We start from the raw sequence: 16385 nt of genomic DNA on the forward strand, positions 1-16385 counted from the left end.
GCATTGCCTGTTCGATATTAGTGGGTACACAGTGGTTGCCATTTGTGTAATCAATGTAGTGGGATTGTGGTGGTGGTGGGTCGAGTACACTAGCCTGTGGATTGGGCCCAGGTTGGTGACAGTTTTGTTGGCGGGTACGGTAGGATGAGGTGGAGGTGGGGTGTTCCAACTGTGATAAGGAGTGGTATACCCCAACGGGATGTTGTAGGATGGGTGGTAAGACCCCTGATTAACTTGGGCGTGTGAGCTAGGTTGGTTGGGGTAAGCTCTTCCGCGAGACCGACCACGACCTCGACCATGAGAGCCACGACCACGGCCACGTCGGGAAGACTCATAGGAACCTCAGCTTTCATTACCTGTATCGTGGGAGCCACGGACATAGTGAGGGGTGGTTAGGGCAGTATGTAATGCGATGCCAGCAATCGAGTTTGAAACATGACCAGACCTCCTGGGCTCTTCTTGAGTTAATCGAGTACGTGCCTGAAATAAGGTCGGTAATGGTATTGTTTGACTAATGCACATACCGATCGCGTCATACGCGGTGTTAGTTAACCCAGAGACCATCTGTAATACTAAATCCGCATCCAAAATCGGTGCCTCCACATTTGACAATTGATCGGTGATTACTTTTAACTCTTGGCAGTAGGTTGAAATATTGGGGAAGGTCTCTAGTTTAGTGTTGGTTAAACGATTTTTCAGAGTTATGGCTCGGGATGCCTGATTTTCTTGAAAGAGTTGAGCAATAGCATCCCATGCCTCTTTGGCGGTGGCTTTGGGTTTGATGATAGTCAGAAGCTGATCATTAGAAATCGTGCTGTAGATCCATTGTTTAACAATAGCATCTAATCTATCCAATGAGATTGTGGAACTCGTCTCTTTCTCTTTGTCTTTGTCTGCTGTAGAGGAAGAGGTTGCTTTGGGTTCGATAATATGACCTAAGACCTCGAAGACGGTACAAGGGATTGCAAAGCGTTCAACCCATGATGTGTATTGTCCGTTTTCGAGTTCTAGAGTAATAGGGATGAAATTCCGTATGTTTGTGACTGTAAGAGCAGGGTGAGGAATGGCTGCCATTGCTAATGAGGGGAGGGTGAGGATGAAGAGGAATGGAAAAAAAAAGAAGAAAAGAAGGTTCAAGGGGAGATGTCAGAGGCGGCTACCGGAAAGTGTCTCCCTCAGTTGATCAGGTATCTGCTTATTTTCATCGTGTTTTTGTAGATCACAATTTATATATTAGGTAGTTTATAAACAATTAGCAAATGAAACTGCTTATGTTATTTTGGCTTATGTGTCATGTACTACCACAAATTTCATAAGAAAAAACAAAATTAATGAAGAAAAAGAAGATGAATGAACTGGTGAAGTAGAAATAGGCAAGAGAAAATGTTAAGTGTTTCTTTTGTTAAAATGATAAATTATCATGTGCCTAGCTAATATATCATCAAATTGGTCAAATGTGTAAAACTTTAAGAAGTAAGATGAAATGAAAATGGCCGAATCAGTCAAAACTCGAAAGTCACCCAAGTTGTTTCAGATTGCTTAAAGCCGTCTACATCATTTTTTTTTAATTAAAAAGCTATTCTATTACCAACAGTAAAATTACTCTCTTGTCATTTAATCTAACTAGGCCTATAAACGAACCGCCTGTTCGTGAACGGTTTGACAGAAAATTCATTTATGTTCACTTATTTAATAAACAAAAGAACATGAATACCCTGGTTATATATGATAACTATTGTTAGTTTATCGTGTTTAACGCAAAATAAAAATAATTAAGCTTATTTTGAGATCAATTTGCAGGTCAACATCCGCGGTAGGAGAACGATAAGAAGGAAGCGAATATAGAGTCTTATCCTGTTGAAGAGGCGAAAAACATGCAACTCCATGTTGAGAAAGAACTTTCAAAGGTACTTAAATCCTTTATTTATGTGGTCTTGATGATGGAATCATGATTAATGCATACTTCCACTTATAGAGCATGTTTGAGTTTGAGTTTGAGTTTGAAAAATACTTATTGGCTTGGCTTATTGGTGTTTTTAAAAAGCCAATAAATTAAAATGTGTTTGGCAATCACAAAAATCTTTTTTATTTTAGCTTTTTGAAAGGGTTAAAAAACATTTTTCCAAAAGCCTTAATCCTGGCTTTTCAAAATGACTTTTTGAAAAAGCTAATAAGCATTTTTCAAACTCAATCCCAAACATACTCATAAATTGGTTGACTTCACATTCATCTAGAAAATAAAGTTACCCAAGAATAAACATGATGCTGAGTTAAGGGAATTGAAATCTCAACATGAGGAGCATGCAAGGCCTCGAACCCGGTGCCCTACATTGGGTGTTGAATTTACTCAAAACACAGTTCTAAATATCAGAGTTGATTAAAAGTTGTGTGGAAGTAATAAAAACTGCAACCATTTGATATAAAAGTCCAAACTCTTTCAAATAGTATTACACGTTGTCTTTCAAATTCAAAATATAAAACATTACATGACTCTTTCTTCTTCCGATGCCAGTCTCTATTCTTCGATGTCATGTGTTCCTTGATGCGGTGCGATTGTGTATATAAAAAGCTGATCGTTTTTTACACAAGATTGTGTTTTAAATTTATAAAAATAATTTCTACTAAGACTAAACCACACACAAATAGGCAAGTGTACCTATCACATATGTAGAAGAGTATTGGTAAGAACCAAGTATCGATCCAAAGACACAGGGTATTTTTAATACTAAATCTTTGTAATTAAATTAACCGAAAGTAATAAGCATTTGACTTATTAGAAGTTTTTTTTAAAAGTAAAATATAGCAAGATATAAACTTTGGACGAGAATATCAATATATAAAAGGCTAACACCTTAATTTAGAATTCACTTAACTCTTGTTAATGACTATTTGCATGAATATGGGGTGAAACTCACTTGTAATAAAAAGATTGAATAATTCCTTAACTTTAAGAAAAACTATTCTCATGGCATTTTAGAAAGTAGTATGCATAACTTCAAACTAACCATCAAAATGTCATTTAAATGTAAGCGAGCTAGTTCTTGAAGTATAAAAGGATTAGACTCTATTTTAAAACTTTAAAAATCAAGTCTAGCAACAATTGAAAAATATTACGCATATAATCTGCCAATTGTTGGTTTAGTGTAGGTTATTTGTATACATTCTTTCAATATACAACTTCTCAAACTAGCATAATAACCTAATGAATTAAACTTTCAATAATATTTTAATATTTTAGAGAATTATAACAAGAATGATTCATTGTAGCAAGTGTTTCATTTCCCAAATTCACACAAGGAGATGTGTTTTGTATGAAATGTTCCAAGTTATCTTTCAACCAAACTTAGTTACAAAAGAACATGACTAATACAAGGATGATTGATATAGATTGAAATTTGTGATAAAGATATCAATCATCAACTTGAAACTAGTTAATTATTATTTTAAAACACATCTCATCAACAAAAAATTATAAAATAATCATTACGTCAAGAACTAGAACCACATATTTACTATAATCATCAAACTAAGTTAAGCTTCATCATAATTAAGATGGTAAATGGAAGTTTAGCTCATGAATATCATAGTCACACATACAAAAGAAGAAGATGAAAGACACATGATTAAATTATGAAACTCTAACCAAATTATTGATGAATCTTTCTTCTAAGATGATGATTGCTTCCAAGCCTTCTTTCTTTGATCTTCAAATTGCGAGTAAAATGTATGTTTTTATGTGAGAAAATCGTCCCAAAGGACTCTCTAGGCGTACTTGAAACAATGAGACATGCACTCTATTTATAGGCTGTTTGGAGGGCAGACACGCCCCGTGCTTCATGAAGCACATCCCCCGTGTCTAGCTGTCCAGGTGCATTTAATATTCTGCCAGATCGTACATGATGACTCACCAAGGGGGCGTGTTCATTAAGGCATGGTCCCGTGTTTGGAGTGCCAGATTCTTGTATTTTTTGTCTTTTCTTGAAAGGTGACCACGAGGGTGTGTTTCTTGAGGAACGGCCCCGTGTTTTTGGTGTTAGATATATATTTTGTTTGTTTTTTTTGAAAGGTGACCATGGGGGCGTGCTTCCTGAGGCATGGCCCCGTGTCCAGCTGACATTAGATTTTGTATTTTTCATTAGATTTTTGTCTTTTCTTGCAAAGAGAAACATGGGGTGTGCTGCTTGCAACATGGGGGTGTGTTATGTTGTTTTCTTTGATTTTCTTTATTTTTCTTCTCGTTTCCACTTGTTTCTTTGTTTGAGGCTGGAATATACCTTAAAATAGAAATTAACATAATAAGAAGTTATTTGAACTAGATAATATAATAAAGGAAGCAGTTTTAGAGATTATTTGATTCTTAAAAAGAGGTATATTTTTATATATATCAAACATCCCCACACTTGAACCTTGCTTGTCCTCAAGCAAGCTAAATATAAAAATTCTCTAAAATAGCAAGATAGGACCAAAGCTAAAACATTCCCGAAGAGTTCCGGGAGAAATATGAACAAAACAACCAACCTGAAATCATGAGAATATATGTAGTGATATGTGAAAAGACTATTTGTTTTTATGAGTTTCTATTTATGCAAAACGTCACGTTCTTACAATGTTCACACACACTCGGTTTTTTATGTGATCATACACGTAATGTTGTATGTATATGAACACTCTTAGCCACAATGCAACTTGTGATAATAGGCTTGTCGAGAGTTCAATTCTCCATCTTTATGAAGGGTTGCATAAATTAGAAGGTATTATAAGGGTAAGGGGATAGGAATTTGGTGCTTTTGAAGTGGTTCAAGGGTTATGGTTTGAAAGGTATACAAGCTTCTCATCATAATCGGGAGCTTCCTATGTATATTCAATAATCTTGCTCCTCATTAATCGCTCGATTGATGAGGTGACCGATTTTTTTTTTTAGTTGGTGACTCTTTTAAAGTCAGATCGTCAAGACCAGTTTTGTCCAAGATGTGGATCAACTCTTCCTCAACCCTGTTCTGAACATAGCTTCCCACTATAATGGACCGTTCGGCTATGAGCCTAATAGCCCCCACCTTCATTAGTTCGGTATATTCGTATTGGGATTGGGTTTGACTTACTTAACATCTTCCTTCATGGGACCAGTTTCCGCAGTCCATACATTGTTCATATCTTTCGGCTCTTCTTTTTTTCTGCGCTTTTGGAAATCCCACAAAACAGTGGCCTTTGTTCTCTTGGCATGTGATATTTGTGACAAAAATCGAGTATGCCTTAGTAATCGTTTATCGAATAGCGATTAACCGCTTATTGCGTAACGAACAAACGAATAACCGAACGGGTCTGGTTATGACCCAAAGATCCTGGGGGGGCATCTATAAGTGATATGCATTTAATATAAGCTAGTATACTTATATCATAGCGTTAGTGTGATAGCAAACCAGTTAAACGAACACATGCTCGTATAACTACCCGCTATGGATTTAAACGCGGTAGTTACAAAACAAGCATGGTATCATCCGTTAAGCTAAAAATGATTTCCAAAACACTTAGTGGGAATGTTTTAAACGATCCTTGAAAATATTTTCAATTTTTACAAACAAATAATATGTTTTTATAAATTTACACAAAAACGACCGAAAAACACTCGTTTTTCTTGAAAAATTATTAAAAATTTTTTGGGGAATTCATATTTGGTATAATATGATCACATATGAAATTTGGGTTCATTTAGAAAACCCTAGGTATGTTTTGTGGATTCGTGTTTATTCAAGATTTCATAGTCGTTTTTGGCTCGAAAAGAGTATTTGGCAAGATTGTTAGTTTCTGTAATTTTTACATGTTGTTTCGGGAAGTATTTTAATCACTCAGGAATTTTTCTTAATTTTTCGGAAATGGTTTGATATAAACGGACGATTTTCGGGCTAAATATAGCATATAAAATGAATTTTTATAAATTAATGTATAAGTAAATAATTCCAAAAATATTTTTATAAAATTCTACACATTTTAATTGATAAGTTTCTAAATTTTCATAATTTAGTGATAAACGGATCATTAATTGTACTAATTTGAATGTTAAGCAAATTCAATTCTGACAAAAACTGACGGGTTTGCGATTAACGAACCTGTTAGAATATCAGAACATCAAGATTGATCAAAAAGTATATTTTCGGGTTAATTAAGTAAAAATGAACTTTTTATGAGAAATCCGGGCAATTTGGATAGATTGTGCGCGCTTTTCTCTAGACCGAACTGAATAGACGGAAATAAGCCACGTAGCGAATCCAGACCCCTAAATTGTGATCTTTCTTTATCACTTAATCATTTTATCAACCAACACGTTTACCCAAGTCTACTTACTCATAACTATTTTCCAAATGCGTAAACGGGCAACTTGGCCCAACTGGTGAAACGGGGAAACTGAGCCAAGTTCGAATTTAAATGTTAGACATTGAACAACATCACAATCTAAACCTACGGACACTTTCTGGGCGTGATAGCTATACCCAGACTAGATATACAACCCAGTCTAGTATGAAGATTATAATAATATTAAAATATTAATATTTTTAAAATATTAACTATAGGGACTAAGAGATAGCAAGGGAAACGAATTCCGAGTTGACCTTGCCCTGAGTACCTACAAAACCGTGAGTTTCATGACCCCTCTTTTCAAACTGTTTACGAACCTTTGGGGTGAAAAGCGTGTTTATATACGCTATCTATCTAAAAACGGTTCCGGATATAAATTATCTGAGCGTTCATATACGAAAAGTCCCTACAAACATAATGATTGATTACGTACAGATGAATGGTGCATAGTATTGTTGAATGATAAATTAAGTGGATATAATATGAATACCAAAACATAACGAAATTACACGTGACGACATGTTTATACAAGCACGCTATGTATTGTTAAAAATAATAAGTTGGGAGACAACGTGGTCTGTAATGGCCATGGGAATAACGTGGTCTATAACGGTCATAGGAATAACGTGGTCTATAAAGGCCATGGGAATAACGTGGCCTGTAACGGCCATGGGGATAACGTAGTCTGTAACGGCCATAGGGATAACGTGGTCTGTGACGGCCATGAGAATAACGCGGGCAGTGGAGGCCACTAGAATATTATGGGCGGAAGGGGGGCCACAGTGATGGTGATACGAGAAAAATACTATACATGTGCATATATACATATATACCTATATACATACTATGTGGATAGGCGTAGGGAGCACTATAGCGTAGGAAATATGAAATATATGTGTTTACTCTGTGTAATGGTTGATTTTACGTAGAACCGTTGTGGGCAGAAGGGGGGCCACAGTGGTTGATTTTACGTGGAACCATTGTGGGTGGAAGGGGGGCCACAGTGGTTGATTAAACCTAGAAAATGGAAATACGTAGTACGAACGAACAGTCACGATTTTATCGTAATTTCAAACTTATATTATAAACTTACATGCATACATATGTACACACAAAGATGCGGCTGTTCATATATACGAACGTAAATATATTTTCATATACGCGCGTACATGCAAACTAAGACTGTGTGGTACGCAGAATTGATTTCGTTAAAACTTATGAAACTCACCAATTATTTGTAGTTGACCTGTTTTTAACATGCTTTTCAGATATTCAGAAAAGTGAAGTAGATTGATTTTGTGCCACGTGTTTGGATTATGATCGAGGCCGTTTAAACTAACTCGAGTTAGAAATTAAGTAGCTGAAGAACTAGTTTTGATTGTATCACCTAGTTTATAAAAGATGTTAGAACAATGTAATATATTGTAAATTAGTTAGTAATGTTTCTTTATGAACAATGTGTTTGATATCAATTGTGTCTGTTACATTACCATTTTACGCTTCCGCAAATCGCTTAACGGGGTGTGACATGGCGCCACTTTTTTCTAACCTTATTGAGTTCTTTAAGATTGCCGGTAAAAGACCAATGCTGACTTTTACCAGTAAAAATGGTAAAGTGGTAGGATAAGGTTTTGGGTTTGTGTGGTGTTTTGGTGATAGGAAATGGTTTTTGGTTTGGGAATATATTACATTCCTTTTTATGCAACGCTTCGTGCGATCTTGAAAAGGATACTCAAGACAAGTTCTAAATCACACGAAACATATGACTTACTCAATGCTCCACAAAAATATGAGTGTTTGTATATGGCATGGGGCTTATCTCACAGTACCGGAGGGATAGGGTATAAACGTCATATTTTGCATAAAGTTCTTTTCAATATTACAAAACTTCTTTTCACTTTTTCACATTTACGTTAGTGTAGATTTTAATTGGTTATTTTAAGGAAAAAAAAAAAGCTTGTCCCGGAATTGGCCTTTGGTTTTGTCAAAAATTGTAGGTAGCTAATGGTTTTGCTTGCTACAAAAATTTTAATATTAGAGATTTTTACCAATTAGTTGGACAAGACAATGGCCAAGTAATTCCCCTCCCCACTGTCACACCCTGATCCAGGGCCTGGGTGCGACGTCCCGGGTTGGTATCCGGTTTTGAAAAATATATCAGAGTTGCGAGTTATTAGCGGAAGTCTTTTAAAATATAATATTCATTTATAAAATGTCGGGTAAGAATACCCGTTGAATAATGTATAAAATATCAGCGGAAGTCTTTTCAGATAAATTATTATTATATTAAAAACTCAGGAATTGAATACCCGTTTTGATATTTCAAATACCTGTCATTTCAAAATATGATTCTTTATATTACTTTAATAAAATATATGAGCCATCAACTCACCTCTAATGACTATGTCTCCAATCTTCTATCAGTCTTGCCTGTCAGTTATATTCTTTACAGTTTCCCTGAAATGTGGGGGTAAAATATGTCAGCACACAGCCGGTGAATGATGCTGACTCAATACTACCATTGCATAAACAATAATAATACCTTTGTGACAATACTCATTAGGCACCCAACTCAATTGGGTTAAAATTACCCTAAGTACATGTACAATTAATCATATACACAATATCATTTCTCTGAACAGTCTTGTAGACTTCCAGAGGCATGTTTGATGATATGCATGGCCTCGAGGAACTCCGTGTCACCATGTATGTATGGATCTAGACACATGTATACTCTTAATCTGAGTATGCCTGTTTCTTATTATTGTAGACAAAGTTTTAAGGATTCGTAAATCCTATGTAAACAGTTCAGACTCTAAAAGAGTTGTAAAAGTTTAGGGCGCATTCATCTTTTATGATTGTAATCAGTTTCTAACATTGATTTCTGTATATTGATCAGTTTCTGTTACTGACCCCTGTATGTAAATCAGATTCTATTATTGATTCCCGTTTCTGTTTTCAGCTTTCTGATTGATTGTTATCTCGGACCTATAGTACGAGAATAACATTTCTATAAATGTCTAGATCAACGATATAGCTCCAGACCCCGTAGTCTATTTTGTATAGCTGTAACCTTGACAATTTACTTGTTTGTACAAATCATTTGGACCTTTAGTCCTTTTATTTAATAATTAATTATATGGCAGGTTTCTTCTTCAGGAAGAAACATGTATACTAGATTTCTTCGTCAAGAAGAAATATTACTTTAACTATAACATGTGTAAATGAATAGTATATTTTTTAATCGTTAAAAAATATTATTTTAATTATACCCTTGGCATGAACATGATTACGTTTCTTAATCCTGAAGAAACAACAATTAACTATAACCTTTGCTTATAAAAAGTTATATTATATTTAACAGTGATCAAGGTTCGGGTTATACTCCCGACTATGGTCTAAGCCATTATAATAATAATAAAATATTAACTTAATCAGAACCCCTACCTCGTACGGGTACTTGGTGTTAAATACTTATGATTGATCGAGCAGTACTTTCACTCTACTTCGCGTACTACTACTTAAATCGTCGGAGTTTCGGAGCTTGGCACGTTCCACGAGATCAGCACGCTTCTCGAGGTTAAGTTTGTGAAAATATGTGTGTTTAGTGGGAGATGGACTGTGCCGAACACCCCTCTATTTATAGTTGAAATGTTGCAACTTCGAGTATCGCGAAGATGCAAGCCATGATGGTTCACGATACGCGAAGGTGCTCTAGGTTTGCTGAGTCATCAGTAGGGTTGCCACGTGTCACCAGATGCTGCCACGTGTCTCCACGTGTCACACATGCAGAAATGCAACTTCGCGTATTGCGAAGATGCCTGATCTGCAACTTCGCGTATCGTGAAGATGCTTCAAAGTCGGTTCAAGTCCTTTGTCTTTCGCGTAGCGCGAAGATGTTAAAGCCTGATCCTTCGCGACGCACGAAGATGCAAGTTTCAGATTTTCATTTCTAGTCCTTGTACTATCCAAAAATACTAAAGCGGCCCTTGGCGATGCGAGCATGCGAAGTGCAAAGTGCGCCATCAAAACGCCACATTACGCCCATCGCCCGAGTCTGTGTCCGATTCCGAGCGCGTGCACGTCGGGTGCTTCGCACCCTCCGCTAGGACTATGGAGAGTGGTTAGCCACATTAAAACATTTCTATGGAAACTTGCTTCCTTATAAAGAGCTTTCATTTCTTTTCTTGTTTCCATGTGGGATGGAAATTTATTCCTTATTTATACCCATGTGGAATGCTTCCACTTTCTTTCATCTTTTCATGTGGGATGGAAATTTTTCTTATTTCCTTAAGATAAGATGCTTTCTTTTTCTTATCTTATTTTTCCCATTACTTATCTTTATTTTTAAATCCTTCAACTTTAAAAGTTGACAACTTTAGTCCAAAGTAATTATGGGTTTTTCCTAGATTTGACATCCACACTTGAATCTCATATTACCTTCAATGTGATAAGATTTAAAAATGAGGCATAGAGGGAAAGTAAAAAAGGAAAGGAACTTCCCTACGGGCCGAGATGAAATTCTTTGACAAAATATCCTACTGTAGGTGCTGAGTGTACCCTCGGGATTCTCCAAGCTACAAAACACAAACCATTTTTTTTAGTTAAGCTATGTACCAGCCACCAGGTGCTAAGTTTCAAGAGGGTCATGGCCAGACCCAAGATTCTTCGTCAATGATTTTGAGCATGGAGGGTTACCACCTCCGATGCAGCCTCAATTGGTCCATCTATGTAAAGTTTCAATTGATGACCGTTAACGTTGAAAGTCGACTGTCAGAGTGTGAAACCTCTATAGCTCCATAATCAAAGATTTTCTTGACTAAGTAAGGTCCTGCCAAACGGGATTTCAGTTTCCCTGGAAAAAGGCGGAGTCGGGTGTTGTACAGAGGCACACGATCACCGACTTGAAATTTCTTGTGCTCCTTCAAGCGAGCATCATGTAGCCTTTTCGTCCTTTCTTTGTAAAGTGTTGAATTTTTATAAGCTTGATTTCTTAGCTCCTCGAGCTCATGAATTTGAACAAATTGGTTCTCGCCCGCGCATGCCAAATCAAGATTAACAGTCTTCAATGCCCAATATGCTTTATGCTCAACTTCAACGGGAAGATGACATGCTTTCCCATAAACTAGTTTGAATGGTAATGTTACTATAGGTGTTTTATAAGCAGTGCAAATGCCCATAGAGCATCATCTAGCTTATCAGACCAATTTTGGCGGTTAAGACCTATTGTCCGCTTGAGGATTCTCTTGATACCCCGGTTGGTGACTTCAACTTGTCCGCTGGTTTGCGGGTGATATGGTGTTGCGAATCAATGATGCACCCCATAACGAGACAAACGCCTTTTCTAATTGAGCATTACAATAATGTGTTCCTCGATCACTGATTAGTGCCTTAGGGGTACCGAAATGGGAAAACAATTTCTTCAGAAATTTAACTACTACCCTGGCATCATTCGTGGGGAGTGCTTGTACCTCGACCCACTTGGAAACGTAGTCAACAGCCACCAGGATATAACGGTTTCCAAAGGAGTTTGGAAACGGTCCCATGAAGTCAATTCCCCAAACATCGAAGATTTCACAAAATTGGATGTCGTTTTGAGGCATCTCGTTTCTAGATGAGATGTTTCCAGTTCTTTGACAAGCATCGCATGCTTGGATCAAGGAATGAGCATCTTTGTAAATTGTTGGCCAGAAAAATCCTGAATCGAAGACCTTTTTCACGGTGAGGGTCACACTATGATGTCCTCCAGTTGGTCCTTCATGGCAATGCTTGAGAATTTCCATTTCTTCATTTCCAAACACGCACCTGCGTATAATCTAATCTGCCCCAATCTTGAACAAGTATGGATCTTCCCAAAAATAGTACTTGAGATCAGAAAAGAATTTCTTACGTTGCTGGTGTGTAAGACCTTTTCTCGTGACACCCCTTGCCAAATAGTTTGTATAGTCGGCAAACCAGGGGCCCTCTTCGTCTTCTTCCAAAAGCCTTCGGATATGCATAAGAATTTCATGCGGAAAATTTTCGTTTATTTGGGACCCCATTGGTTCTTGTGAAGCTAAGCACTCTAAATGTGAAAGATGATCGGCAGCGACATTTTCTGCACCCCTTTTGTCTTGGATCTCAATGCCAAACTCTTGAGGTAGCAAGATCCACCGAATAAGTAGAGGTTTTGCACCTTGTTTGTTGAATAGGTAACGAATGGCTGCATGATCAGTGTAACGATGGTTTTTGAGAGAACAAAATACGATTTGAATTTGTCGAAAGCAAAGACTGTAGCAAGCAATTTTTTCTCGGTGGCTGTGTAATTTCCCTACGCATTGATCGATGTCGAAAGGTCAATCAAAAACATTTATAAATTACCTTACTAGCTAGGGAAAGTAAGGTGTCGAATCCACAGGGAATAAGTGGAAAGTGCTAATCAAGTTTAATGCTTTTTAATTAATTATACTATGTTGGACAAACGATGTCAAGCGGTTTGAATATTGATTTGTTTGTAAAACAGTTAGAGAAAGCAGTGACACACTTCAGGTTCAGGTAATGCAATGAACTGATTTACGATAATTTATAACAATTGGGAAATCACATAGACATGATTCGTTTATTAGAATAGATAAATGATTACTAGACACAATAGTTTGGTTATGTTATTCAGAGAACTTAATCCGTAGAATTGACACAGCTGAACACGGTCTGCCTAATTATCACTTCATTAATACAAAACTAAGCATCTATCAATGATTAATGGAAAATGGTTCAATGACGATAAGAACTTAATCCTAAATGTTGATGAACACAAACAAAATAATTGATGATAAACCAAAGTCCTATAAAAATATCTGTTAATCGGTTCCAATAAACAAATATATTCAATCAACCAAAAGATTAATCAAAACTAAATCCCAACACATGTAATGTTCATAAAATAATCAGCTCATATGCAAACCCTACACGTTAAGTGGTCACGAGTGGTTTAGCCTTGCCTATTCATCAAGATTAGCTCGATTATGGATTGGAAGGATGAAATCATGGATGATTATGGTGATTGAGAGGTGTTAGAATGGTGAATAATGGGCCCAAAATCGTCCAAGGGGGCTAGGGTATGAAGGATAGGCGGCCTAGGGTTGAACCGGGCTTAAATATGGAAGATAAAACCTTAAAATCGTGTTTTTCCGCCTAGAAGACCGTAGCCTACGGTCTCCACACCGTAAGCTACGGTGGGACCGTAGCCTACGGTCATCACACACTGCCTTACGGTGACTGCCCCCTCACACTGTTTTGCCCGTAACTTCTTCGTTATAGCTCCGTTTTACGCACCGTTTTCGGCCACGTCTTCGTCTTCAAATTCTCTATCATTCAATGCAATAAAATCTTCATTTATACTCCATCTCATATGCTCCAATTTAGCTCCTTTAAGCTTCTTTAAGCTCCGCTCACCTGTAAACGTAAAATCACTCAAAGTAATCGTGTCCAAGGCATATAAACACATAAAACACACGATATAACTTACTTAACACACATTATTTCATCCACACATCACATTCCCACACTTGTCCTTTTTCGTCCCGAAAAAGATGTACAATGAAATCAGAACTGGAAACTGTTTTTACTAAATAACCAACTTATTTTTATTATTAACAAATAACACAAAAACCGCGATTGCCGATATTGCTATCCACTTAAACCCATGCCCTAATACTTACCGGGACAAATAAGGCGTGACAATTTCATTAGTTTATATGATTAAATGGAACCCACACACCAAAGCCCTGAAGCCGCCTTACCATGCTTCATTATGGTTTTACCGAGCTAGACCACCCCAACTTGACTTAAACCTTAGAGTTAGATGATTAATATTATGCACAACCATGTGTACCATTTTAAGCCCATATGTAATAACTAAAACAATCATGGATATCTTATCGACCCAAACCTAAACTTAAGCATCAAAGTCTACCAGAATGGCCATTAGATACGATTAAGGTGCAATTTTGTTACTAACTAGCAAATAGCCCCCACTACATGGTATACCTCCGTTATCAAGCAACATCCCAAAGTCCATCTCCATGGGTGAGTATGCACGAATTCATCTGTAGGGCTTACATGTGACGTGTCCCGTGTGGTCCGTTTCTTAATGGTAATGAGACGCGAGCACGGGCACATGACTAACAGCGTGGATGATCAAGTCAGTAGTGTAATTGTACTTTAAAAGCACGTAATGATCATGTTTAATGACTTATAGTTGGCAGATAAACTGCGGGTTTGCTCTTTGAGCTCTTTTAATATTCACAAATCCACTTAGGAGATGTGAATACACAGATAATGTACCGCATAAACACCCCTGGTGTCCGAACCCTAGAGCATCCCATCAATACAAGATTTAAGTTTATAAAACCATACACCTATGAAGTGTTAACCACTTAAACTAGAAGCATTTTCGTGATGTTTATATCATAAGCCATCTAGCATACTCTAGCGTTAAGCCTATCCAAGCATCATTCAATAGTCTATTTATATTTTAAATTTTTTTTGGTGATCAAATATAACAAAAGGCTTGAGTATGGCACGACCTTTCATCCCAGTCCTTACACAGGCTTAGCTAAACAAACAAAACCAGATGATGTTTCCCACTAAAAATCAAGCAATTAAGAGTTTAATTAAGTCAACAACCAAATCGTTCTTTCATTCTTAAAGGCTGAGCCTACCGACACATCCCAAATTAAGTGTGTTATTGTTCTATTATTATTATTATTATTTATTATTATTTATTATTTTATTTTATTTTATTTTATTTTATTTATTTGTTTATTTTATTTATTTATATATTTTTTTATTTAATTTATTTTTTTATTATTATTTTTTTAGCAGCTCCAGTTTTTCTATCATTTTTCATTATGTATAAGTATAAAATTTTCGGGACATTCTTAGCATTACCCGCATCCCCACACTTAAACATTACATTGTCCCCAATGTAATTATTCATTTAAAATTCGAGTGTGACACATGGGAACTTAAACATTTTAACAACCAAAGTAAAAGAAAGAGACACATGCACCTGATTTGCATCTCTCTTGTCAAACGAGTCCTGCTGATACGTACTGTTGCAAACTTGACCCGAACTCCTTGAACTTTGATGTTACACTATATGCTCCGTCGAATCTTGACTAGACCACCATGAACTTCCCCACACTTAGGGTTTATTATGACTGCAAAACACAAGCAAAAAGTAACACGCAAAAAGAAAAACAAAATTAAAGAAAAATAAAATAAAATAAAAAGGTCGGATTGCCTCCCGATCAACGCTAAGTTTTTGTTAAGGTATTCAGCCAGACCGTTACCTCATTTGACGATTATGGTGGTCTAATGGAGCATTTACCTACCAAATTTCCCAAGTAAGCTCGGCAATTAGCATGCATTGGCTCTGCTTCCCCTGTCAATTTCAGCATGTCCAATGAACAAATATGGGCTGGTGTGAATGCACATTTTCCCCTTGAATTTCCCACATACGCCTTATAGTTAACACATCTAGCCCTCAACCTCTTTCTAATCTTCGAAGCGCCAAATGTTGATCGGGGGCGAACTAAGCATTTTCCCACCGAGTTCCCGAAGTATGCTCGGTAATTGAGGTGTTGCGTCCATACCTTCTTCCTTGTGGTCGACACGTCAGTATAACCCATATGAGCCCAAATAATCTTCATCTTCACGTTCTTTATATTTGAATTCAAATCATCATCCTTGACTTTATCAATATGAATAACGGGTAATGGAGGATGATCCGGATAATATGAAACTATCTCTTCGGTTGGGTCTAGACATTCAAATCTATGCTCCAACAACTCTAGATCCTCTTCAAAGGTTTCTATGTCTTCAACATGGTATAAACTTTCAAATTCATGCCCTAAAAGATCTGAACTTTGTCCCTCAATGTCATATTCTTCAACTACAACCGTAACATTCATTGGCTCATCGGTAATTAACGGAGTTGGTGTGGTATTAATCTCCACAACCTGTCCCTCCACTTCGTGCTCTAAAAGTAC

The 16385-nt window shown here is 36.8% G+C and overlaps 2 protein-coding genes across 2 annotated transcripts; both read right to left on the minus strand.

Annotated features, from left to right (window-relative positions):
* Window positions 1–342: 342 nt before the first annotated feature.
* Window positions 343–1074, minus strand: LOC143627851 (uncharacterized). Its single transcript, XM_077097572.1, has one exon. The coding sequence runs from the start codon at window positions 1072–1074 to the stop codon at window positions 343–345; it is 732 nt and encodes a 243-aa protein (XP_076953687.1).
* A 10016-nt stretch (window positions 1075–11090) lies between these two features.
* LOC143627852 (uncharacterized) lies at window positions 11091–11531 on the minus strand. The gene has a single exon (XM_077097573.1). The coding sequence runs from the start codon at window positions 11529–11531 to the stop codon at window positions 11091–11093; it is 441 nt and encodes a 146-aa protein (XP_076953688.1).
* Window positions 11532–16385: the final 4854 nt, after the last annotated feature.

Source organism: Bidens hawaiensis, unplaced genomic scaffold (assembly GCF_021521415.1).
Source record: "Bidens hawaiensis isolate Kalapana, Puna unplaced genomic scaffold, B.hawaiensis_p1.1 tig00004743_1, whole genome shotgun sequence".
NCBI classification, from domain to species: domain Eukaryota; kingdom Viridiplantae; phylum Streptophyta; class Magnoliopsida; order Asterales; family Asteraceae; genus Bidens; species Bidens hawaiensis.

Excerpts from the sequence above, each read along its gene's own strand:
- LOC143627851 (XM_077097572.1), bottom strand. The coding sequence starts at position 1,074 with ATGGCAGCCATTCCTCACCCTGCTCTTACAGTCACAAACATACGGAAT.
- LOC143627852 (XM_077097573.1), bottom strand. The coding sequence starts at position 11,531 with ATGGGCATTTGCACTGCTTATAAAACACCTATAGTAACATTACCATTC.